General features: G+C 45.1%; 1 protein-coding gene, 1 long non-coding RNA gene, 9 other non-coding genes and 3 pseudogenes across 11 annotated transcripts; 11 read left to right on the top strand and 3 right to left on the bottom strand.

Moving 5' to 3' along the window:
* The first annotated feature begins 2344 nt into the window (after positions 1-2344).
* Positions 2345-2440, top strand: LOC123731966 (uncharacterized; annotated as a pseudogene).
* Positions 2441-4040: 1600 nt separating this feature from the next.
* LOC123731963 (U6 spliceosomal RNA) lies at positions 4041-4147 on the top strand. Its single transcript, XR_006762947.1, has one exon. It is a non-coding gene; the product is annotated as a U6 spliceosomal RNA (small nuclear RNA).
* An 807-nt stretch (positions 4148-4954) lies between these two features.
* Positions 4955-5061, top strand: LOC123731962 (U6 spliceosomal RNA). The gene has a single exon (XR_006762946.1). It is a non-coding gene; the product is annotated as a U6 spliceosomal RNA (small nuclear RNA).
* Positions 5062-5847: 786 nt separating this feature from the next.
* LOC123731961 (U6 spliceosomal RNA) lies at positions 5848-5954 on the top strand. The gene has a single exon (XR_006762945.1). It is a non-coding gene; the product is annotated as a U6 spliceosomal RNA (small nuclear RNA).
* A 784-nt stretch (positions 5955-6738) lies between these two features.
* LOC123731960 (U6 spliceosomal RNA) lies at positions 6739-6845 on the top strand. Its single transcript, XR_006762944.1, has one exon. It is a non-coding gene; the product is annotated as a U6 spliceosomal RNA (small nuclear RNA).
* Positions 6846-7631: 786 nt separating this feature from the next.
* Positions 7632-7738, top strand: LOC123731970 (U6 spliceosomal RNA). Its single transcript, XR_006762951.1, has one exon. It is a non-coding gene; the product is annotated as a U6 spliceosomal RNA (small nuclear RNA).
* A 776-nt stretch (positions 7739-8514) lies between these two features.
* On the top strand, positions 8515-8621 carry LOC123731969 (U6 spliceosomal RNA). Its single transcript, XR_006762950.1, has one exon. It is a non-coding gene; the product is annotated as a U6 spliceosomal RNA (small nuclear RNA).
* A 798-nt stretch (positions 8622-9419) lies between these two features.
* Positions 9420-9526, top strand: LOC123731968 (U6 spliceosomal RNA). Its single transcript, XR_006762949.1, has one exon. It is a non-coding gene; the product is annotated as a U6 spliceosomal RNA (small nuclear RNA).
* A 796-nt stretch (positions 9527-10322) lies between these two features.
* LOC123731964 (uncharacterized) lies at positions 10323-10388 on the top strand (annotated as a pseudogene).
* A 68-nt stretch (positions 10389-10456) lies between these two features.
* LOC123731967 (U6 spliceosomal RNA) lies at positions 10457-10563 on the bottom strand. The gene has a single exon (XR_006762948.1). It is a non-coding gene; the product is annotated as a U6 spliceosomal RNA (small nuclear RNA).
* An 872-nt stretch (positions 10564-11435) lies between these two features.
* On the top strand, positions 11436-12690 carry LOC123731958 (uncharacterized). The gene is made up of 3 exons (XR_006762941.1): positions 11436-11832; positions 12479-12496; positions 12593-12690. It is a non-coding gene; the product is annotated as an uncharacterized lncRNA (long non-coding RNA).
* Positions 12691-12702: 12 nt separating this feature from the next.
* LOC106608449 (uncharacterized) lies at positions 12703-19230 on the top strand. Its single transcript, XM_045711345.1, has 15 exons — positions 12703-13057; positions 13141-13231; positions 13333-13500; positions 13595-13701; positions 13791-13874; positions 14322-14473; positions 14592-15043; positions 15143-15464; positions 15649-16162; positions 16207-16449; positions 16528-16740; positions 16838-17172; positions 17452-17711; positions 17820-18068; positions 18165-19230. The coding sequence occupies exons 1-15, from the start codon at positions 12790-12792 to the stop codon at positions 18709-18711; spliced, it is 4005 nt and encodes a 1334-aa protein (XP_045567301.1). The 5' UTR covers positions 12703-12789; the 3' UTR covers positions 18712-19230.
* Positions 19231-19572: 342 nt separating this feature from the next.
* LOC123731965 (uncharacterized) lies at positions 19573-19636 on the bottom strand (annotated as a pseudogene).
* Positions 19637-20447: 811 nt separating this feature from the next.
* LOC123731959 (U6 spliceosomal RNA) lies at positions 20448-20554 on the bottom strand. Its single transcript, XR_006762942.1, has one exon. It is a non-coding gene; the product is annotated as a U6 spliceosomal RNA (small nuclear RNA).
* Between the last annotated feature and the right edge of the window lie 2004 nt (positions 20555-22558).

Here is a 22558-nt window from a genome sequence, read left to right as displayed (position 1 = left end):
CCAACTTCACTAATATATACAAATGAATTGGAGAGGAGACAGGGTCCAATCTTAATCAGCTCTATTAAACATAACAAAACTTGAATGTCACAACATTTTAAACAGACATCAAAGAATCTCCTCTCTCTCTCTCTCTCTCTCTCTCTCTCTCTCTCTCTCTCCTTTCTCTCTCTCTCCACCAACAGAGCAACAGTACTTTGCATGCTGCTGTAAACAAAGAAGCAGAGAAGAAACACTAAGATGAGTAACTGGAATAAGAGGTGAGTATGTTTGGCATCATACAGCCTCCTGAAAGAGTTTGAGAGCCCAGGCTGCCTGAACTGTTAATCAACCACAATCAGAACCACCAGAGGGCTGTGTTCAGAAGAGCCTTTCTGTCAGGTTGTGCTGTTCACACATGGCAACAGAACTGCTATAATATGATTGGGCATGGCTCCTGCAAAATATGGCCAATCCTTACTTCTGGCCTTCCCCACACTTATTTTCTTCTCGAGACACAGAGTACTGGAACTAAACAGAGAAGATTGGCCCCAAGAGATGGGGTAAATCAATTGCCAATTTTCTTATTCAAGGAGGTATAAAGTTTTACATATATATTTTTATAACATGTCTACATGAGAGGCAGTTCAATAAATTACTCACCGAAACAAAACAGAAAGAAAGTTGCTGCAGACTATTCATCTTCAACTGTACAAATTAATTGGGAGTCAATGTCACCCTGAGTCCATCCATGCTCAACATGCTATGTTTAATAAGATAAGATAAACAATCTTTATCCAGTTTGTCAACACCTGAAACAGATATCAAACAGGTCCTCCTCTCTCTCTCTCATCACTAAGAATGTTGCAGTTACCCATCAGCCAAAGAATGGTGGCAAGGTTCAGAGAACCAAGTGAGCAGAGCACCCAAAGAGCAAGAGTCCCAACACAGCGCTCAGCAGCTTTAGAGCCTCTGTCGCTTGAACCTGTCAACCACCACATCGGTGAACCACCAGAGCTGTTCATGAGGTTAGGTCAGGCTGGTGTTGTTACAAAGCAACATGAGACAAATGGATTCACATAGAAGATTAAACACTTCACAACAGTTAGATATTAAACTAAAAAGGCCTTATTTTCTCATCTATTTTATAACAGATACTTGGAACCAAATATAGATTATTTATGATAAATAATGCTACCTTCCAGTCTATAAGAGTAATAGGTAGAGAGAAACCCATGTCTGTTTATATGAACGTCCAGGCTACATCCATCACCGAAGAGTTAAAGGCAGACTGAGTTCACCTTTTCAAGTGTTCACAACACTGTGGAGCCACGGCACACTTTGAATCATCACACGGCATGTTAATAGAGAGACAGGTCTTCAAGTCCACTGTCAAATGATAACACCAGTTGTCAAGACTTAAACATATCGTTGTCTTCCTCTCTCCTCCCTCTCTCTCTCACAACAGGAGTTAATATATGTTCCTGCTGAAGAAAAGAAAAAATGTAAGGTACACGGTTCATGATAATATTAAAGATTTCAGATACAACATGTTAAAGAGGGAACTGTTCAACCAAAGGCTTAGGCAGTTTATTCATGTCTAGTTGAACCTGGTTAATCAAATCACACCAGAATCCACCAGAGGCCAAACAGAGGCCTCTTCAGTTTTAATGCTTGGCACATTGGCACTGGATCACAGAAGATTAGCATACACTTAGCATGACACTAGCCATGGGAAGTTGCTCATTTTCCTCACACTTTATTTTCAGACAGAGCAATTGGGAACCATGTCGAGGAAGATTCTGCCCAAGAAAGATAAATTAATTGCCAATTCTTCCAAATTAAGGAGGTGGGGAAAGTTACAAGGGAGAGAGATAAAATTCTGTGAAGTCAGTCCTATTAAAGATGAGACAAGCTTGCAGTCTTAGGCCAACTGTCAAACTTGAAATGAATTGTATTGTATACAATAAGATTTGAGTCCAACTTTTTCAAACATCTAAGAACAGACCAGTCAAATTTATCCAACATATATAAATAATCAGAGATAGAAATTAACTAGTTCCATTTCAATGACACAAACTTAACGCCATTTAAACATATCATGGCTCTTCCACCACTGTAGAGTAGCGCTCATTTTTGCCAGGCCACAAGGAAAATGGGGGAAGGTAGGAAGTGGTCGGGGCAGAGGAACAAAGACTTGGGGAGGAGCAACTTAAAACAGCAGTGAGGGTTGGCACCACTAGTCTCAATCATGCTAGCTAGTTTTGTAGTCTGAAGGTCAGTTTGAACCTGTTTGGCCCCAACTATGACCAGAACCATCAGAGGGGTTGTGTTCATATATGAGGGCCTCTCTTAGGTTTGTATTGTGCTTTGCTTGCAGCACACATACGCAAAATTGGATCGATACAGAGAAGATTAGCATGCCCCTTTGAAAGACTGACAAACCCTAAGCCTCATATTTCACTCACACTATTTTCGAGACACATAGCAATTGGAACCAAACAGAGAAGATTCCGGTAATGATGGAAACAATTGCCAATTCTTCTCAGTCTAAGGAGGTGAAATGCTGGTGAGCAGATAGAAATTTGTGAAGCGGTCCTTAAGAGTTAAGAGCTTGCTCTTAGGCCAACTTTATTCATCAAATTTTGAAATTAATTGGGGAGTTAGGAAAGAGATTGAGCTTCAACTTTTTCCTAAATGTACAAATTAATTTACTGGAGACCAGGTTGCACTCTGAGTCCAACTTTTTACTCAATACAAATGAATTGGAGAGGAGACAGGGTTTCAATCTTAGTCCAGCTCTATTCAAACATAACAAACTTGACAACATTTTAAACAGACATCAAAGTTATCTCTCTCCTCTCCTCTCTCTCTCTCTCTCTCTCTCTCTCTCTCTCTCTCTCTCTCTCTCTCTCTCTCTCTCTCTCTCTACTAATGGGGAGTTAGTTATAAGTATCTTTTGCCAGGCCAATTAGAAAATGGGGAAGGTGGAATGTGGTCGAACAGAGAACAAAGACTCTGGGGAGGAGCAACTTAAAGGCAGGTGAGGGTTAGAGACCAAGAGCCCCTGAATCATAAAGGTTAGAGGTAGTTTTTGAGAGTCTGAAGGTCAGTTTGAACCCTGTTTGCCCCAACATACATCCAGAACCATCGAGGGGTTGTGTTCTATATGAGGGCCTCTCTAGGTTGTATGTGCTTGCTTTGCTTGACATATAACAAACTGGATCGATACAGAGAAGATTAGCATCCCTCGGAAAGATGACCCGCAAATGGCTCCTTATTTTCCTCACACTGTTTTCCTTCGAGACACAGAGCAATTGGGAACCCAGAAAAGTGAAGATTCCGGTAGTGATGGGGAAATCAATTGCCAATTCTTCTCATGAGCAGCAACACAGATAGAAATTTGTAAGCGGTCCTTATTGGGAAAGAGACAAGCTTGCAGTCTTAGGCCAACTTTATTCAAAATTTTGAAATTATTGGGGAGTTAGGCAAGGTTGCAGACTGAGTTCAACTTTTTCCAAAATGTACAAATTAATTGGGGGAGCGAGACCAGGTTGCACTCTGAGTCCAACTTTACTCAATATATACAAATGAATTGGAGAGGGAGACAGGGTTTCAATCTTAGTCCAGCTCTATTAAACATAACAAACTTGAATGTCACAACATTTTAAACAGACATCAAAGTTAGTCTCTCTCTCTCTCTCTCTCTCTCTCTCTCTCTCTCTCTCTCTCTCTCTCTCTCTCTCTCTCTCTCTCTCTCTCTCTCTCTCTCTCTCTCCCTCTACTAATTGGGGAGTTAGTTATAAGTATCTTTTGCCAGGCCATGTTGCAGAAAATGGGGGAAGGGTGGGAAGTGGTCGGGGCAGAGGAACAAAGACTTGGGGAGGAGCAACTTAAAGCAGCAGGTGAGGGGTTAGAGACCAAGAGCCCTGAATCATAAAAGGCTTAGGGTAGTTTTTGAGAGTCTGAAGGTCAGTTTGAACCCTGTTTGACCCCAACCATGACCAGAACCATCAGAGGGGTTGTGTTCTATATATGAGGGCCTCTCTTAGGTTTGTATTGTGCTTGCTTTGGCAGCACATATACTAAAATTGGATCGATACAGAGAAGATTAGCATGGCCCCTGCGAAAGGATGACACGCAAATCCGTGAAGCGCTCCTTATTTTCCTCACACTTATTTTCGAGACACAGAGCAATTGGAACCAAACAGAGAAGATTGGCCGGGTAGTGATGGGGGAAATCAATTGCCAATTCTTCTCAGTCTAAGGAGGTGGGGAAATGCTGGGTGAGAGATAGAAATTCGTGAAGCGGTCCTTATTGGGGAGTGAGACAAGCTTGCAGTCTTAGGCCAACTTTATTCAAAATTTTGAAATTAATTGGGGAGTTAGGCAAGGTTGCAGACTGAGTTCAACTTTTTTCAAAATGTACAAATTAATTGGGGAGCGAGACCAGGTTGCACTCTGAGTCCAACTTTACTCAATATATACAAATGAATTGGAGAGGGAGACAGGGTTTCAATCTTAGTCCAGCTCTATTAAACATAACAAACTTGAATGTCACAACATTTTAAACAGACATCAAAGTTAGTCTCTCTCTCTCTCTCTCTCTCTCTCTCTCTCTCTCTCTCTCTCTCTCTCTCTCTCTCTCTCTCTCTCTCTCTCTCTCTCTCTCTCTCTCTCTCTCTCTCTCTCTCTCTACTAATTGGGGAGTTAGTTATAAGTATCTTTTGCCAGGCCATGTTGCAGAAAATGGGGGAAGGGTGGGAAGTGGTCGGGGCAGAGGAACAAAGACTTGGGGAGGAGCAACTTAAAGCAGCAGGTGAGGGGTTAGAGACCAAGAGCCCTGAATCATAAAAGGCTTAGGGTAGTTTTTGAGAGTCTGAAGGTCAGTTTGAACCCTGTTTGACCCCAACCATGACCAGAACCATCAGAGGGGTTGTGTTCTATATATGAGGGCCTCTCTTAGGTTTGTATTGTGCTTGCTTTGGCAGCACATATACTAAAATTGGATCGATACAGAGAAGATTAGCATGGCCCCTGCGAAAGGATGACACGCAAATCCGTGAAGCGCTCCTTATTTTCCTCACACTTATTTTCGAGACACAGAGCAATTGGAACCAAACAGAGAAGATTGGCCGGTAGTGATGGGGGAAATCAATTGCCAATTCTTCTCAGTCTAAGGAGGTGGGGAAATGCTGGGTGAGAGATAGAAATTCGTGAAGCGGTCCTTATTGGGGAGTGAGACAAGCTTGCAGTCTTAGGCCAACTTTATTCAAAATTTTGAAATTAATTGGGGAGTTAGGCAAGGTTGCAGACTGAGTTCAACTTTTTTCAAAATGTACAAATTAATTGGGGAGCGAGACCAGGTTGCACTCTGAGTCCAACTTTACTCAATATATACAAATGAATTGGAGAGGGAGACAGGGTTTCAATCTTAGTCCAGCTCTATTAAACATAACAAACTTGAATGTCACAACATTTTAAACAGACATCAAAGTTAGTCTCTCTCTCTCTCTCTCTCTCTCTCTCTCTCTCTCTCTCTCTCTCTCTCTCTCTCTCTCTCTCTCTCTCTCTCTCTCTCTCTCTCTCTACTAATTGGGGAGTTAGTTATAAGTATCTTTTGCCAGGCCATGTTGCAGAAAATGGGGAAAGGGTGGGAAGTGGTCGGGGCAGAGGAACAAAGACTTGGGGAGGAGCAACTTAAAGCAGCAGGTGAGGGGTTAGAGACCAAGAGCCCTGAATCATAAAAGGCTTAGGGTAGTTTTTGAGAGTCTGAAGGTCAGTTTGAACCCTGTTTGACCCCAACCATGACCAGAACCATCAGAGGGGTTGTGTTCTATATATGAGGGCCTCTCTTAGGTTTGTATTGTGCTTGCTTTGGCAGCACATATACTAAAATTGGATCGATACAGAGAAGATTAGCATGGCCCCTGCGAAAGGATGACACGCAAATCCGTGAAGCGCTCCTTATTTTCCTCACACTTATTTTCGAGACACAGAGCAATTGGAACCAAACAGAGAAGATTGGCCGGTAGTGATGGGGGAAATCAATTGCCAATTCTTCTCAGTCTAAGGAGGTGGGGAAATGCTGGGTGAGAGATAGAAATTCGTGAAGCGGTCCTTATTGGGGAGTGAGACAAGCTTGCAGTCTTAGGCCAACTTTATTCAAAATTTTGAAATTAATTGGGGAGTTAGGCAAGGTTGCAGACTGAGTTCAACTTTTTTCAAAATGTACAAATTAATTGGGGAGCGAGACCAGGTTGCACTCTGAGTCCAACTTTACTCAATATATACAAATGAATTGGAGAGGGAGACAGGGTTTCAATCTTAGTCCAGCTCTATTAAACATAACAAACTTGAATGTCACAACATTTTAAACAGACATCAAAGTTAGTCTCTCTCTCTCTCTCTCTCTCTCTCTCTCTCTCTCTCTCTCTCTCTCTCTCTCTCTCTCTCTCTCTCTCTCTCTCTCTCTCTCTCTACTAATTGGGGAGTTAGTTATAAGTATCTTTTGCCAGGCCATGTTGCAGAAAATGGGGAAGGGTGGGAAGTGGTCGGGGCAGAGGAACAAAGACTTGGGGAGGAGCAACTTAAAGCAGCAGGTGAGGGGTTAGAGACCAAGAGCCCTGAATCATAAAAAGGCTTAGGGTAGTTTTTGAGAGTCTGAAGGTCAGTTTGAACCCTGTTTGACCCCAACTATGACCAGAACCATCAGAGGGGTTGTGTTCTATTTATGAGGGCCTCTCTTAGGTTTGTATTGTGCTTGCTTTGGCAGCACATATACTAAAATTGGATCGATACAGAGAAGATTAGCATGGCCCCTGCGAAAGGATGACACGCAAATCCGTGAAGCGCTCCTTATTTTCCTCACACTTATTTTCGAGACACAGAGCAATTGGAACCAAACAGAGAAGATTGGCCGGTAGTGATGGGGGAAATCAATTGCCAATTCTTCTCAGTCTAAGGAGGTGGGGAAATGCTGGGTGAGAGATAGAAATTCGTGAAGCGGTCCTTATTGGGGAGTGAGACAAGCTTGCAGTCTTAGGCCAACTTTATTCAAAATTTTGAAATTAATTGGGGAGTTAGGCAAGGTTGCAGACTGAGTTCAACTTTTTTCAAAATGTACAAATTAATTGGGGAGCGAGACCAGGTTGCACTCTGAGTCCAACTTTACTCAATATATACAAATGAATTGGAGAGGGAGACAGGGTTTCAATCTTAGTCCAGCTCTATTAAACATAACAAACTTGAATGTCACAACATTTTAAACAGACATCAAAGTTAGTCTCTCTCTCTCTCTCTCTCTCTCTCTCTCTCTCTCTCTCTCTCTCTCTCTCTCTCTCTCTCTCTCTCTCTCTCTCTCTCTCTCTCTCTCACTAATTGGGGAGTTAGTTATAAGTATCTTTTGCCAGGCCATGTTGCAGAAAATGGGGAAGGGTGGGAAGTGGTCGGGGCAGAGGAACAAAGACTTGGGGAGGAGCAACTTAAAGCAGCAGGTGAGGGGTTAGAGACCAAGAGCCCTGAATCATAAAAGGCTTAGGGTAGTTTTTGAGAGTCTGAAGGTCAGTTTGAACCCTGTTTGACCCCAACTATGACCAGAACCATCAGAGGGGTTGTGTTCTATTTATGAGGGCCTCTCTTAGGTTTGTATTGTGCTTGCTTTGGCAGCACATATACTAAAATTGGATCGATACAGAGAAGATTAGCATGGCCCCTGCGAAAGGATGACACGCAAATCCGTGAAGCGCTCCTTATTTTCCTCACACTTATTTTCGAGACACAGAGCAATTGGAACCAAACAGAGAAGATTGGCCGGTAGTGATGGGGGAAATCAATTGCCAATTCTTCTCAGTCTAAGGAGGTGGGGAAATGCTGGGTGAGAGATAGAAATTCGTGAAGCGGTCCTTATTGGGGAGTGAGACAAGCTTGCAGTCTTAGGCCAACTTTATTCAAAATTTTGAAATTAATTGGGGAGTTAGGCAAGGTTGCAGACTGAGTTCAACTTTTTTCAAAATGTACAAATTAATTGGGGAGCGAGACCAGGTTGCACTCTGAGTCCAACTTTACTCAATATATACAAATGAATTGGAGAGGGAGACAGGGTTTCAATCTTAGTCCAGCTCTATTAAACATAACAAACTTGAATGTCACAACATTTTAAACAGACATCAAAGTTAGTCTCTCTCTCTCTCTCTCTCTCTCTCTCTCTCTCTCTCTCTCTCTCTCTCTCTCTCTCTCTCTCTCTCTCTCTCTCTCTACTAATTGGGGAGTTAGTTATAAGTATCTTTTGCCAGGCCATGTTGCAGAAAATGGGGGAAGGGTGGGAAGTGGTCGGGGCAGAGGAACAAAGACTTGGGGAGGAGCAACTTAAAGCAGCAGGTGAGGGGTTAGAGACCAAGAGCCCTGAATCATAAAAGGCTTAGGGTAGTTTTTGAGAGTCTGAAGGTCAGTTTGAACCCTGTTTGACCCCAACTATGACCAGAACCATCAGAGGGGTTGTGTTCTATTTATGAGGGCCTCTCTTAGGTTTGTATTGTGCTTGCTTTGGCAGCACATATACTAAAATTGGATCGATACAGAGAAGATTAGCATGGCCCCTGCGAAAGGATGACACGCAAATCCGTGAAGCGCTCCTTATTTTCCTCACACTTATTTTCGAGACACAGAGCAATTGAAACCAAACAGAGAAGATTGGCCGGTAGTGATGGGGGAAATCAATTGCCAATTCTTCTCAGTCTAAGGAGGTGGGGAAATGCTGGGTGAGAGATAGAAATTCGTGAAGCGGTCCTTATTGGGGAGTGAGACAAGCTTGCAGTCTTAGGCCAACTTTATTCAAAATTTTGAAATTAATTGGGGAGTTAGGCAAGGTTGCAGACTGAGTTCAACTTTTTTCAAAATGTACAAATTAATTGGGGAGCGAGACCAGGTTGCACTCTGAGTCCAACTTTACTCAATATATACAAATGAATTGGAGAGGGAGACAGGGTTTCAATCTTAGTCCAGCTCTATTAAACATAACAAACTTGAATGTCACAACATTTTAAACAGACATCAAAGTTAGTCTCTCTCTCTCTCTCTCTCTCTCTCTCTCTCTCTCTCTCTCTCTCTCTCTCTCTCTCTCTCTCTCTCTCTCTCTCTCTCTCTCTCTCTCTCTTCTTTTCACTAATTGGGGAGTTAGTTATAAGTATCTTTTGCCAGGCCATGTTGCAGAAAATGGGGGAAGGGTGGGAAGTGGTCGGGGCAGAGGAACAAAGACTTGGGGAGGAGCAACTTAAAGCAGCAGGTGAGGGGTTAGAGACCAAGAGCCCTGAATCATAAAAGGCTTAGGGTAGTTTTTGAGAGTCTGAAGGTCAGTTTGAACCCTGTTTGACCCCAACTATGACCAGAACCATCAGAGGGGTTGTGTTCTATTTATGAGGGCCTCTCTTAGGGTTTGTATTGTGCTTGCTTTGGCAGCACATATACTAAAATTGGATCGATACAGAGAAGATTAGCATGGCCCCTGCGAAAGGATGACACGCAAATCCGTGAAGCGCTCCTTATTTTCCTCACACTTATTTTCGAGACACAGAGCAATTGGAACCAAACAGAGAAGATTGGCCGGTAGTGATGGGGGAAATCAATTGCCAATTCTTCTCAGTCTAAGGAGGTGGGGAAATGCTGGGTGAGAGATAGAAATTCGTGAAGCGGTCCTTATTGGGGAGTGAGACAAGCTTGCAGTCTTAGGCCAACTTTATTCAAAATTTTGAAATTAATTGGGGAGTTAGGCAAGGTTGCAGACTGAGTTCAACTTTTTTCAAAATGTACAAATTAATTGGGGAGCGAGACCAGGTTGCACTCTGAGTCCAACTTTACTCAATATATACAAATGAATTGGAGAGGGAGACAGGGTTTCAATCTTAGTCCAGCTCTATTAAACATAACAAACTTGAATGTCACAACATTTTAAACAGACATCAAAGTTAGTCCCTCTCTCTCTCTCTCTCTCTCTCTCTCTCTCTCTCTCTCTCTCTCTCTCTCTCTCTCTCTCTCTCTCTCTCTCTCTCTCTCTCTCTCTCTCTCTCTACTAATTGGGGAGTTAGTTATAAGTATCTTTTGCCAGGCCATGTTGCAGAAAATGGGGGAAGGGTGGGAAGTGGTCGGGGCAGAGGAACAAAGACTTGGGGAGGAGCAACTTAAAGCAGCAGGTGAGGGGTTAGAGACCAAGAGCCCTGAATCATAAAAGGCTTAGGGTAGTTTTTGAGAGTCTGAAGGTCAGTTTGAACCCTGTTTGACCCCAACCATGACCAGAACCATCAGAGGGGTTGTGTTCTATATATGAGGGCCTCTCTTAGGTTTGTATTGTGCTTGCTTTGGCAGCACATATACTAAAATTGGATCAATACAGAGAAGATTAGCATGGCCCCTGCCCCCATCACTACCGGCCAATCTTCTCTGTTTGGTTCCAATTGTTCTGTGTCTCGAAAATAAGTGTGAGGAAAATAAGGAGCGCTTCACGGATTTGCGTGTCATCCTTTCGCAGGGGCCATGCTAATCTTCTCTGTATCGATCCAATTTTAGTATATGTGCTGCCAAAGCAAGCACAATACAAACCTAAGAGAGGCCCTCATATATAGAACACAACCCCTCTGATGGTTCTGGTCATGGTTGGGGTCAAACAGGGTTCAAACTGACCTTCAGACTCTCAAAAACTACCCTAAGCCTTTTATGATTCAGGGCTCTTGGTCTCTAACCCCTCACCTGCTGCTTTAAGTTGCTCCTCCCCAAGTCTTTGTTCCTCTGCCCCGACCACTTCCCACCCTTCCCCATTTTCAGCAACATGGCCTGGCAAAAGATACTTATAACTAACTCCCCAATTAGTAGAGAGAGAGAGAGAGAGAGAGAGAGAGAGAGAGAGAGAGAGAGAGAGAGAGAGAGAGAGAGAGAGAGAGAGAGAGAGAGAGAGAGAGAGAGAGAGAGAGAGAGAGAGAGAGAGAGAGAGAGAGAGAGACTAACTTTGATGTCTGTTTAAAATGTTGTGACATTAAGTTGCTCCTCCCCAAGTCTTTGTTCCTCTGCCCCAACCACTTCCCACCCTTCCCCCATTTTCTGCAACATGGCCTGGCAAAAGATACTTATAACTAACTCCCCAATTAGTAGAGAGAGAGAGAGAGAGAGACTAACTTTGATGTCTGTTTAAAATGTTGTGACATTCAAGTTTGTTATGTTTAATAGAGCTGGACTAAGATTGAAACCCTGTCTCCCTCTCCAATTCATTTGTATATATTGAGTAAAGTTGGACTCAGAGTGCAACCTTGTCTCGCTCCCCAATTAATTTGTACATTTTGAAAAAAGGTGAACTCAGTCTGCAACCTTGCCTAACTCCCCAATTAATTTCAAAATTTTGAATAAAGTTGGCCTAAGACTGCAAGCTTGTCTCACTCCCCAATAAGGACCGCTTCACGAATGTCTATCTCTCACCCAGCATTTCCCCACCTCCTTAGACTGAGAAGAATTGGCAATTGATTTCCCCCATCACTACCGGCCAATCTTCTCTGTTTGGTTCCAATTGCTCTGTGTCTCGAAAATAAGTGTGAGGAAAATAAGGAGCGCTTCACGGATTTGCGTGTCATCCTTTCGCTATTTGAAGGGCATTCTTCTCTGTTCCAAATGTTCTTAATTTTTCCAAATGTCTCCTCCAGTCAGAGCTTCAGCTTGTTTTAAATATGAGAAAGAGAGCAAAATCCACCAATGGAAGCCTAGCTTGTTCCAAATGTTTTTACCCAATCATCGTCCTACAAAGTTCTAGTAACGTCAACACATCACAAAAATCTTCATCTGGCAGCCATTGATTGATCATACCGAGTATCTGAGGTAATTTTACTTAATTTGCAGCCAAGTTAACATCAACGACTATAAATGTGGTGAAATATGACTATAACACGTGTAGCCAACCGATTTTTTTTTACTACAAGGGCTATCCGAACTGTGTAATTTAACAACGTCTGTAGATCGCTAGCTACTGTATCTATAGTATAGTGTGCTGAATGTTGCGCACAGACATTGATGATACCTGGTGAATATATGAGGGGATTGTGTGCTTAGTTGGCAAAGAAATAAAAATAATCGTCGAGTAAGTGTGGTGAAATATGACAACAAGTTTAGCCAATCGAATTGTTTGACTACAGGGGCTACCCGAACTGTGTAATTTAACAACGTCTGTAGATCGCTAGCTACTGTAAACAAGGTTTACAAAGCTCACAAACCTGTAAAATCGTAGCTAACATTTATATCAACTCAAAGTTGGAATTCTATACTATTTAATTGTCTATTTCCCTTCGTTTTTTCATGGCATGCGTTTGAAGTGTATGCAGTTGAATGCATTGTATGATATGTGTCTTTCTATGAATTTAACTCAACTGAATTTAAATGCATATGAGTGAATAATCAACCTAACCCTAAGCCGGCACCCCCCCAAACCATACCACTGATATCATCCTATGCCCTGTCCTCCTCCTAGGAGACCTATCAAGCAAACGTAAGTTCCTTTATATGTATCTAATACAGTTATGCTGTCACTTGTCACTGCACTCATCAGTCATGATAATTGTTTTGTTTTTTCTTGCATCCTAAGATGGAAACTCCAAAGTTCCGGTTCACGCCCTCACAGGAGTTGGTCCTCAAGGCCACACCTCAGGCAGTGAAGGTGGCCGCTGACGGCCCCCCTGCTTCGGTGCTCAGGGCCCTCCTGTGAGGGCTAAGAAGTGGGAGGAAGTGGAGGCAGAGGCTCGAGCCCGCGTCATCTCCGAGGGAGGTGACCCCGGTGCAGAGATGGTCGTCCTGAGCCGGTGCACGGTTCAGTTCGGCAAGTACCGGGGTCAGACCTTCAAGTGGATGATGGAGAACGACGTGGGCTACATGGTGCACGTGGTAACAGTGCATCAGAAGGAGAGGGCGCGAGAGCGCAGTGTTTCCCAGCATCCCCTGATGGCCAACAAGGACGCCTTGACTCGCTACTCGTGCGCCTATCCGGCCTTCGATGAGATGGTCAGGTTCAACCGGGCGCACGAGGAAGCTAAAGTCCTGTCCTCCCAGCCAGGTGAGTTTGTTTAATTCTCCTCATTTTATGTAAGATGTAACTCTGTTGCTCTGACAGTTAATTGGTTCCCGTGCTGATTTCAGGCCAGGAGGGCAAGGCCCTTGTTGGCATCGGGAAGTACAAGTGGGACACGCTGCAGGACCTGTATGAGGCTACGGGTGCGGACAGGATAAAGTAAGGGGCGCGTGTCTTTTTGTGTTTTCTATGTTCATCTCTTTATTTTTTATGCAACATTTTACATCTGAAACGTTCCCTCTGCTTTGTCTCACACACAGATATGTCAGGAGCATGAGGACGCAGACACCCCGTTATCCTGGGAGTGCGATGGCCGCCTTGATTAGCTACATCCAACGCAGAGACCAGGAGGGGGTAGCTGCTGTGGCCAGGCCCGCCGCAGCCAGCACCAGCCCCACCAGCACCACCCGGCCCAAGAGTGCGGCTACGTAAGTGTTACATATCATCTTAAAGGAAAATATAACTCTACTTGTTGCACACAGTTGGAAATGATGACATATTTGCTATGTTTTGTTTTCAAAGGCATCTTGGTCCTGCGATCTCTGCGTTCCTTTCAAGGCGCACTCTCGCCCCTGGTGAACTGCAGGCGAAGATGAAGAAACTTATTGCTTCTCAGCCTGCAGTTCAAGGTGAGTGTGAAGTTACACATGTAAGATAAATATGAACTTTTTGGATAAGCTGTGTAGCTCACAATCCTTTCTCTCTCTACGTGATATAGGGGTGTCTTTCCCTCGACCAGCACTGCCATCGACCGATCTATCGGACGCAGAGCTGGTCAAAGCAGCTGCTGACATAGACACATGTATGTTTTTACGCCACTATTAATTGACATAGGATATTCTGATACGTTTTGATAAGTATTCAGTTGAAGTTTGCCGACATATTAGTGTTTTAAATATTTTTTCCTATCATCAGCCCAAGGAAATGTATTGGTAAGAGTCATCTGGGTTTAGAGGAGAGTCACTGCATGTATGCACTATTTAATATCTTACCTTGTCATTGTAGCTGTCATCCTGCATGTAGCTGTCATTCTGTATGTCACTTAATCATGACTTCTCTTTCTCTTTTCCATTTTAATCACTAATTTCATTTCAGTTTTACACTCAAACTTGACCAACACTCATTTAATATTTTAACTGAATCACTGTTATCTACATTTGTAATATGTCTGTCAATTCATGCTTGCATTTATTTTATTTATTCATTCATTCATTCATTTAACCAATTTATTTCTGTGTCACTGCAAAAGCCGTAGCCCCACAGGTCCCCCGATCGCTCCCTCGGCCTCTGCCTCTAACTTCACAGGTCCCGGTCCATGCCCCGGTCCATGCCCAGAGCGAAGAGGAGGATTTGCCCCGGCAGTCCTTCCTGCCTCCAAGGCCCTCCTCAAAAAGTGCTGAGGTAAATTCATCAACTGTAATTACTCCACATTGTTAAGATATTAAACACTATGCCAAATTGGACACCAATTTGATTACCATCCCTTCTCCCCGCCCCATCACTCTCTCCTCTCACTCAGCTGCTGCTCCCAGAGAGTTGGCGTTCATCTCTCACCAAGGAGCAGCAGCGGTGGATCGGCCACACGCTGTTCACCAGGAACAGTTTTGGGAGGTCGACACTCGCCACCGACCTGGTCACGTGGTGGACGCCTCCCCAACCGCGGCCGATCTACAATCAGCCACCCGCATCCCCTGACCCCTTCTTCGCATGTCAGCTGTTCCTTTGGATGCCCGTACGTATATGGGCATACAAGCTGGCATGTCCCCAGTCTGGGTGCAGAGGCACACTCTGCAAGGCTGGGCTCTACAAGACCATCCGGAGGGTCTTGGACATCGACCGCTGGTATCTCATGGCCACTGAGTACCTGGAATGCGGTCGGTGTAAGAAGAAGGTCGCGGGGTGGTCACGGGACCTTGTCAGTCAGCTGGACGCTCGGCATCGCTGCCAGTTTCCAGCAATATTGACATACAAGTAAGTTCACAAGATTTTGTTAGTTAGTAATAAAGTAAAATGAATGCATGTCATTCATATGCTTTATATCTCTCTCTCTCTCTCTCTCTCTCTCTCTAGGCTGTCCTGTGACCTGCGGGTTGTGAGGATGCTGAGGTCGCGCACTTTGGGGAACAGTGCGTCACAGACCTACAGCAAGCTGTGTGAAAGTCACAGCGAGTCGTGGATGCGGAGTTGTATACGGTACCTCGGGGAGTGCGAGCAGTTTCTGGCCTTGAGCACTGGGCGGCAGTTCACTTATCCACCGGAGATGCCCCCGGTGCCCTCACCCGTCTGGCTGCTGACAGTCTACAGCCATGACGTGCTGTCGCGGCTGGACGAGGTGAAGGCCAGGGTCACCTCCATCTTTGGGTCCATCTTAAAGATGGACTCTACAAAGAAGGTGAGTTTTCACTTAGAAATGTAAAGATAAGTCATGTCTGATTTTGTGTGTGTGTGTGTGTGTGTGTGTGTGTGTGTGTGTGTATGTATATATATATATATATATATATATATATATATTTATATAAAAATTAATTAATTAAAATAACGTCTTGACCTTTCTGTCTTTGTGTGTCTGTCTCCAGGTGACTAAAAAGCTTGCGGGTACCGCTGCAGACACGGCCGCCTGGGTTACCAACGTTGGTAACGAGCATGGGCAGGTCCTCGTCAGTGTCCTCACTGCTGGTGAGGGCGAGGGCCTGCTCCCCATGGCGGCTGGTCTCATGGAGCGGTACCGGCTCGCCGGGTGGCGCCCCCAGCTCATGTACGTGGACCGAGACTGCTGCTCCAGCTTCGGCGGATCAAAGACAGCTGCCATGTTCAATGAGTGGGACCGGCTGGTGGTTCGGCTGGACATCTGGCACCTGATGCGGCGGTTCGCGTCAGGTGTCACCACTGAGAGCCACCAGCTCTACGGTCCCTTCATGCGGCAGCTGTCAGTCTGCATCTTTGAGTGGGATGCAGGCGATGTCCGCAGACTGCTGGAGGCCAAGAGGTCTGAGCTGGAGGGGAAGCACGGGATGGTCGGCCTCACCGAGGCGGAGGTTTCGAGGAAGATCGGCAGGAAGGAGATGGCGCTTCACTGTCGGCGTCGTACGCGTGGGGCTGCGGCGACTGAAGTCCTTCTCCTTGACCTCCTCGAGACCTTCAACGGCGAGAAGGGGTCGATACCCTGGGCATCCCGTTGCTGGACTCAATCCGCATCCAGGAAATCTGGAATGAGCAGAGGCGCCACCTCCACTGCATACAGGACCCACCCGGTGTACAGCTGTACACCGAGACTGGCAAAATCACCAAGGGCAGCGTGATTTTGCCGGTTTATCGCTGCGCACGGGGCTCCACATCCTTGGAGTCATTCCACCTCCACCTCAACCGGTTCATCCCAGGTAATTGTCATTGTGGAGCTTAATGTTTAATGTTAACAGCAACAGCTCTCCCACCCTAATCATGTATTGTTCTCTCAGGTACCAGGGCAAATGCAATGCATTTCCAGGCATTCCTGTTGGATGGACTGGTGAGGTGGAACGAGGACCGTGCGCAGACAGCAGTTGAGGGAAAGAACAGGCAGCCCCTGCTCTCCTACAGTGGCCACCTGCAGCACATCCTTAACCTTAGCAGCCAAAGGGTGCTTGGCAAGGAACAGGTTAAGGACTACTCCAAGCCTAGCAAGTACACGGGTAAGTCGAGTAAGAGAATGAACATTTACATCCCATTAACACTTCCCTACTCTGCTTTTGCCTGATTTTTTTTTAAATATATTTTTTGCTTTAATAGGGGAACTCCTCGGAGTGGAGTACCTGTACTCGCAGACTGGCAGAGTGCTGCAGGATGTCAGTGTGGACCCTGACTTTCCGGAAGAGGCAGCCGCCGTCGAGCTGCTCGACGAGGAGGACGAGGGCTTTCAGGAGGATGTGGACCCGACGGTCCACATCCCTCATGTCACTCCCATGATCGCCCCGTCCTCCAGCTCAGCGGCACCTCTGTCAGGGGAACCCGCTGACGCACCCAGGTCTGGGCCATCCAGTCCCACCGCCCCTGAAGACGGAAGCTCTCCTGAGGCCCCTGATCAACACGGTTCTCCTCACCCTGAACACTCCTCTGATTCAGAGGTAATTATAATTGACCTTTTCTGGTGTTGAGAACAAAAATACATGCTATTGCAACCTCTTTGAAATGTGGAATTGAGACCTAAACTCCATTAATACTCACAGTAATCATTCAGTAAACAAACAGGGTTATTAATTTTTTTTAAACCTAGTTTAATTTCAAAATAATCCGTCAGTGTGATTTATCAGTTACACAATGTAAAATAACATCTATTTCCTTTGTAGAAACATCTTATGTGTGACATCGTCCTCATCGATTCTTTCATGTCTCTTTATCTTCAGGGGGAGACTCAAGGCCCTGATGCAATGCCGGGGTACCAGCATGTCCGCAGGCTTGCCAGGGCCTTGGTGGAGGTGAGGAGCCGTCAGGGGCTGTCGGACCGCAGGGTAGACGGTCTGGTGGCGCTGTGGCTGGCGCTGCCAGACTTTGACAAGCAACGTTTGATCTACCCTGCCCGGCACCAGGAGAGGATCGTTCAGGGGCGGTTCAAGGCATCGAAGGGGAAGTCGTCCATTATCCTAGGAAAAGACTCTCTCCAACGGTATGTTGTTAGTGTTCATGTCCTCCACCTTACTATTATATTGCCTGCCTTTACATTAAGGTTCATCATTTTTCAATGTTCTCTAATTATTTATCTCCTCTGTTTCAGTTGCCTTCTCGGACTCAACTCGGGCCCTGCCAATTGGCCAGGCACCAGCCGTTTGGTGGAGGCAATTTGCAGTCAGCTCTGCCAAATCCATCCCAGCGCCACGCAGTCTGCCGGCGTCAAAAAGAGCAGGTGGGCGCTCATTCTGGCTGACTACGTGGCCATCCGGGAGGCAGTGCTGAACAGCCCGAGGTTGATGGCCCAGACCAACATTCAGCTCTTTGAGCTGAATCAAAGGACCATCAGTCAGTGGTAAGACATTAACTTATGGAAGACTTGTTACATAAAGCCATGTGACTAATGACAATCTGAGTGACAGCTTGCGTTTGTTTTCTCTACCTGTTTCAGGTACTCTCGGCGTCAGAAGGAGAGGGAGAGGATGGTGCTGCAGCAGGGATTGGGGCTCGCTGTTGCCCCCAGCGTCACCGCCCAGCCCCTCCCTGAAGCCAAGCCCCTCCACTACCAGCGGGAGGGAATCCAGGCACCCTTCCCTTTCCCTACGCCGCCCCCCCCGGTCCCACGCCAGACCACCCAGCAAGGACAGCCCGCCCAAGCGCCCATTCAGCCAGCCCACCTGGAGCAACAACCCCCCGCACTTCCCGGCCCCTCCCAAGCCCAAGGACAACATACGGGCCGCTCTTCACCTCCTCCAGTGCCAAGGACAACGGCTTGGAGGAGGAAGAGGATGGCGGACGACACAGAGGGCGTGGCGGCCGGGAAGAGAAGGCAACGTGAGCATTACGTCTGCGCCAAATGCGGGTTGCCGAAGCGGCGGGAGACGGGCCACAGCCGCTTCGGCGGCGTAGCGTTCTGCTCTGTGACTGCGGGGGGTAAGACCGTGGCCCAGTGGCTGGCGGAAATGAAGGACGCTAAAGGGAGAGGTGAAGGACACTGAGCCACTGGCTGGGTGGTTGGACGTTTTTTTTTGTAAATAGTTCACTGTTCCCCTCTACCTGGACCGAGACCTTGAGCGCGGTGTAGAGGCTTGTGTGTTATGATGACCCTCAGAACTGCCTGTAGTCTATAAGACTACTGGTAGGGTCACCCATGGTAGGCAGTTATGAGGCGAGACACCAGACTAACATCGGTCCGTTCCCAAGCAAAATGCATGTTTTAATTAGCACATTAACATTTTATTTACATAGTTCAATTAAAGGACTGTATAGCAAAGACAGACAGACAGGATAGTGATGAACCTGTAAAAAACTAGGATAGACATTAAAATATACAAATCAAACATGATTTATCAATACATTTTCAAGTGAAAACTCAACTTTTTGGTAGAGCTAAGCTAATGTTCTTTTTCTACAGCAGTAGCTATAACACATGAATAGCTTACCTTTTGCTAGTATAGACATTTCTGTCCACAGGTCGGGCCAAGATGCACTAGCGCCAATGTTATACATACACATGACTGTTAAAAGAAATAGATAGAGCCTGTATGAATGCACACACACACAATATAATATATATATATATATACTGTAACATTACATTAATTACTGTGTGTTATTCGATTTGTAAAGATTGCTGACATTTGTTCATTGGATTTAAATTGCAATAATAATTGTCTTTCATTAAAACTCCAAGACTGGGCCTCTGTGTCTATTGTCATCACTGTTTAGACCTGGTGCACATGGCTACTTAATATGCATTGTTGACACACACAGCAGCTGCCAAACTCCTCCTCTCACCCAGCAAAACCCCCCCGTTTCCCTCCTCCTTGGACAGAGAAGAATGGGCAATATCTTCCCCAAGGGGCCATGCTAATCTTCTCTGTATCGATCCAATTTTAGTATATGTGCTGCCAAAGCAAGCACAATACAAACCTAAGAGAGGCCCTCATATATAGAACACAACCCCTCTGATGGTTCTGGTCATGGTTGGGGTCAAACAGGGTTCAAACTGACCTTCAGACTCTCAAAAACTACCCTAAGCCTTTTATGATTCAGGGCTCTTGGTCTCTAACCCCTCACCTGCTGCTTTAAGTTGCTCCTCCCCAAGTCTTTGTTCCTCTGCCCCGACCACTTCCCACCCTTCCCCCATTTTCAGCAACATGGCCTGGCAAAAGATACTTATAACTAACTCCCCAATTAGTAGAGAGAGAGAGAGAGAGAGAGAGAGAGAGAGAGAGAGAGAGAGAGAGAGAGAGAGAGAGAGAGAGAGAGAGAGAGAGAGAGAGAGAGAGAGAGAGAGAGAGAGAGAGAGAGACTAACTTTGATGTCTGTTTAAAATGTTGTGACATTCAAGTTTGTTATGTTTAATAGAGCTGGACTAAGATTGAAACCCTGTCTCCCTCTCCAATTCATTTGTATATATTGAGTAAAGTTGGACTCAGAGTGCAACCTTGTCTCGCTCCCCAATTAATTTGTACATTTTGAAAAAAGTTGAACTCAGTCTGCAACCTTGCCTAACTCCCCCAATTAATTTCAAAATTTTGAATAAAGTTGGCCTAAGACTGCAAGCTTGTCTCACTCCCCAATAAGGACCGCTTCACGAATTTCTATCTCTCACCCAGCATTTCCCCACCTCCTTAGACTGAGAAGAATTGGCAATTGATTTCCCCCATCACTACCGGCCAATCTTCTCTGTTTGGTTCCAATTGCTCTGTGTCTCGAAAATAAGTGTGAGGAAAATAAGGAGCGCTTCACGGATTTGCGTGTCATCCTTTCGCAGGGGCCATGCTAATCTTCTCTGTATCGATCCAATTTTAGTATATGTGCTGCCAAAGCAAGCACAATACAAACCTAAGAGAGGCCCTCATATATAGAACACAACCCCTCTGATGGTTCTGGTCATGGTTGGGGTCAAACAGGGTTCAAACTGACCTTCAGACTCTCAAAAACTACCCTAAGCCTTTTTATGATTCAGGGCTCTTGGTCTCTAACCCCTCACCTGCTGCTTTAAGTTGCTCCTCCCCAAGTCTTTGTTCCTCTGCCCCGACCACTTCCCACCCTTCCCCCATTTTCTGCAACATGGCCTGGCAAAAGATACTTATAACTAACTCCCCAATTAGTAGAGAGAGAGAGAGAGAGAGAGAGAGAGAGAGAGAGAGAGAGAGAGAGAGAGAGAGAGAGAGAGAGAGAGAGAGAGAGAGAGAGAGAGAGAGAGAGAGAGAGAGAGAGAGAGAGAGAGAGAGAGAGAGAGAGAGAGAGACTAACTTTGATGTCTGTTTAAAATGTTGTGACATTCAAGTTTGTTATGTTTAACCTCTATGGGACCGGCGGGACGAATTCGTCCCACCTACGTAACAGCCACTGCCAGCCTGTGGCGCGATTTTCAAAATCTTCAAAATCCTATTACTTCAATTTCTCAAACATATGACTATTTTACAGCCATTTAAAGATAAGACTCTCGTTAATCTAACCACACTGTCCGATTTCAAAAAGGCTTTACAACGAAAGCAAAACATTAGATTATGTCAGCAGAGTACCAAGCCAGAAATAATCAGACACCCATTTTTCAAGCCAGCATATAATGTCACCAAAACCCAGAAGACAGCTAAATGCAGCACTCACCTTTGATGATCTTCATCAGATGACAACCCTAGGACATTATGTTATACAATACATGCATGTTTTGTTCAATCAAGTTCATATTTATATCAAAAACCAGCTTTTTACATTAGCATGTGACGTTCAGAACTAGCATACCCCCGCAAACTTACGGGGAATTCGCTAACATTTTACTAAATTACTCACGATAAACGTTCACAAAAAGCATAACAATTATTTTAAGAATTATAGATACAGACCTCCTCTATGCACTCGATATGTCCGATTTTAAAATAGCTTTTTGGTGAAAGCACATTTTGCAATATTCTAAGTACATAGCCCAGGCATCACGGGCTCGCTATTTAGACACCCGGCAAGTTTAGCACTCACCATAATCATATTTACTATTATAAAAATGTCATTACCTTTTGTTGTCTTCGTCAGAATGCACACCCAGGACGTCTACTTCAATAACAAATGTTGGTTTGGTCCAAAATAATCCATCGTTATATCCGAATAGCGGCGTTTTGTTCGTATGCGTTCCAGACACTATCCGAAATAGTAAAGAAGTGTCGCGCTTGGCGCAATTCCTGACAATAAAATTCAAAGTATTCCATTGCCGTACGTCGAAGCATGTCAACCGCTGTTTAAAATCAATTTTTACGTCATTTTTCTCATAGAAAAGCGATAATATTCCGACAGGGAATCTCCTTTTCGGCAAACAGAGGAAAAAATCCCAAAGGCGGGGGCGGTCGGGGTCACGCGCATAAGCTAGTGTCTCTTGATGGGCCACTTGAGAAAGGCGATAATGTGTTTCAGCCTGGGGCTGGAATGACGACATTCTCTTTTTTCCCGGGCTCTGAGAGCCTATGGACGACGTGGGAAGTGTCACGTTAGAGCAGAGATCCTTAGTAAATGATAGAGATGGCAAAGAAGTTCCAGAAATGGTCAGACAGGCCACTTCCTGTAAAGGAATCTCTCAGGTTTTGACCTGCCATTTGAGTTCTGTTATACTCACAGACACCATTCAAACAGTTTTAGAAAATTTAGGGTGTTTTCTATCCATATGTAATAAGTATATGCATATTCTAGTTACTGAGTAGGAGTGGTAACCAGATTAAATCGGGTATGTTTTTTATCCAGCCGTGTCAATGCTGCCCCCTAGCCCTAACAGGTTAATAGAGCTGGACTAAGATTGAAACCCTGTCTCCCTCTCCAATTCATTTGTATATATTGAGTAAAGTTGGA

This window comes from Salmo salar, unplaced genomic scaffold (assembly GCF_905237065.1).
Source record: "Salmo salar unplaced genomic scaffold, Ssal_v3.1, whole genome shotgun sequence".
NCBI classification, from domain to species: Eukaryota; Metazoa; Chordata; class Actinopteri; order Salmoniformes; family Salmonidae; genus Salmo; species Salmo salar.
The sequence above is the reverse complement of the archived record's forward strand: the minus strand, read 5'-3'. Positions and strand labels throughout refer to the sequence as shown.

What these genes read in the sequence shown, in the direction of transcription:
- LOC106608449 (XM_045711345.1), top strand. Translation starts at nt 12,790, where the DNA reads ATGGTCGTCCTGAGCCGGTGCACGGTTCAGTTCGGCAAGTACCGGGGT. An exon ending in ACGGGTGCGGACAGGATAAA is followed by an intron (nt 13,232 to 13,332) that starts GTAAGGGGCGCG and finishes TCTCACACACAG; the next exon opens with ATATGTCAGGAGCATGAGGA. An exon ending in CGGCCCAAGAGTGCGGCTAC is followed by an intron (nt 13,501 to 13,594) that starts GTAAGTGTTACA and finishes TTGTTTTCAAAG; the next exon opens with GCATCTTGGTCCTGCGATCT.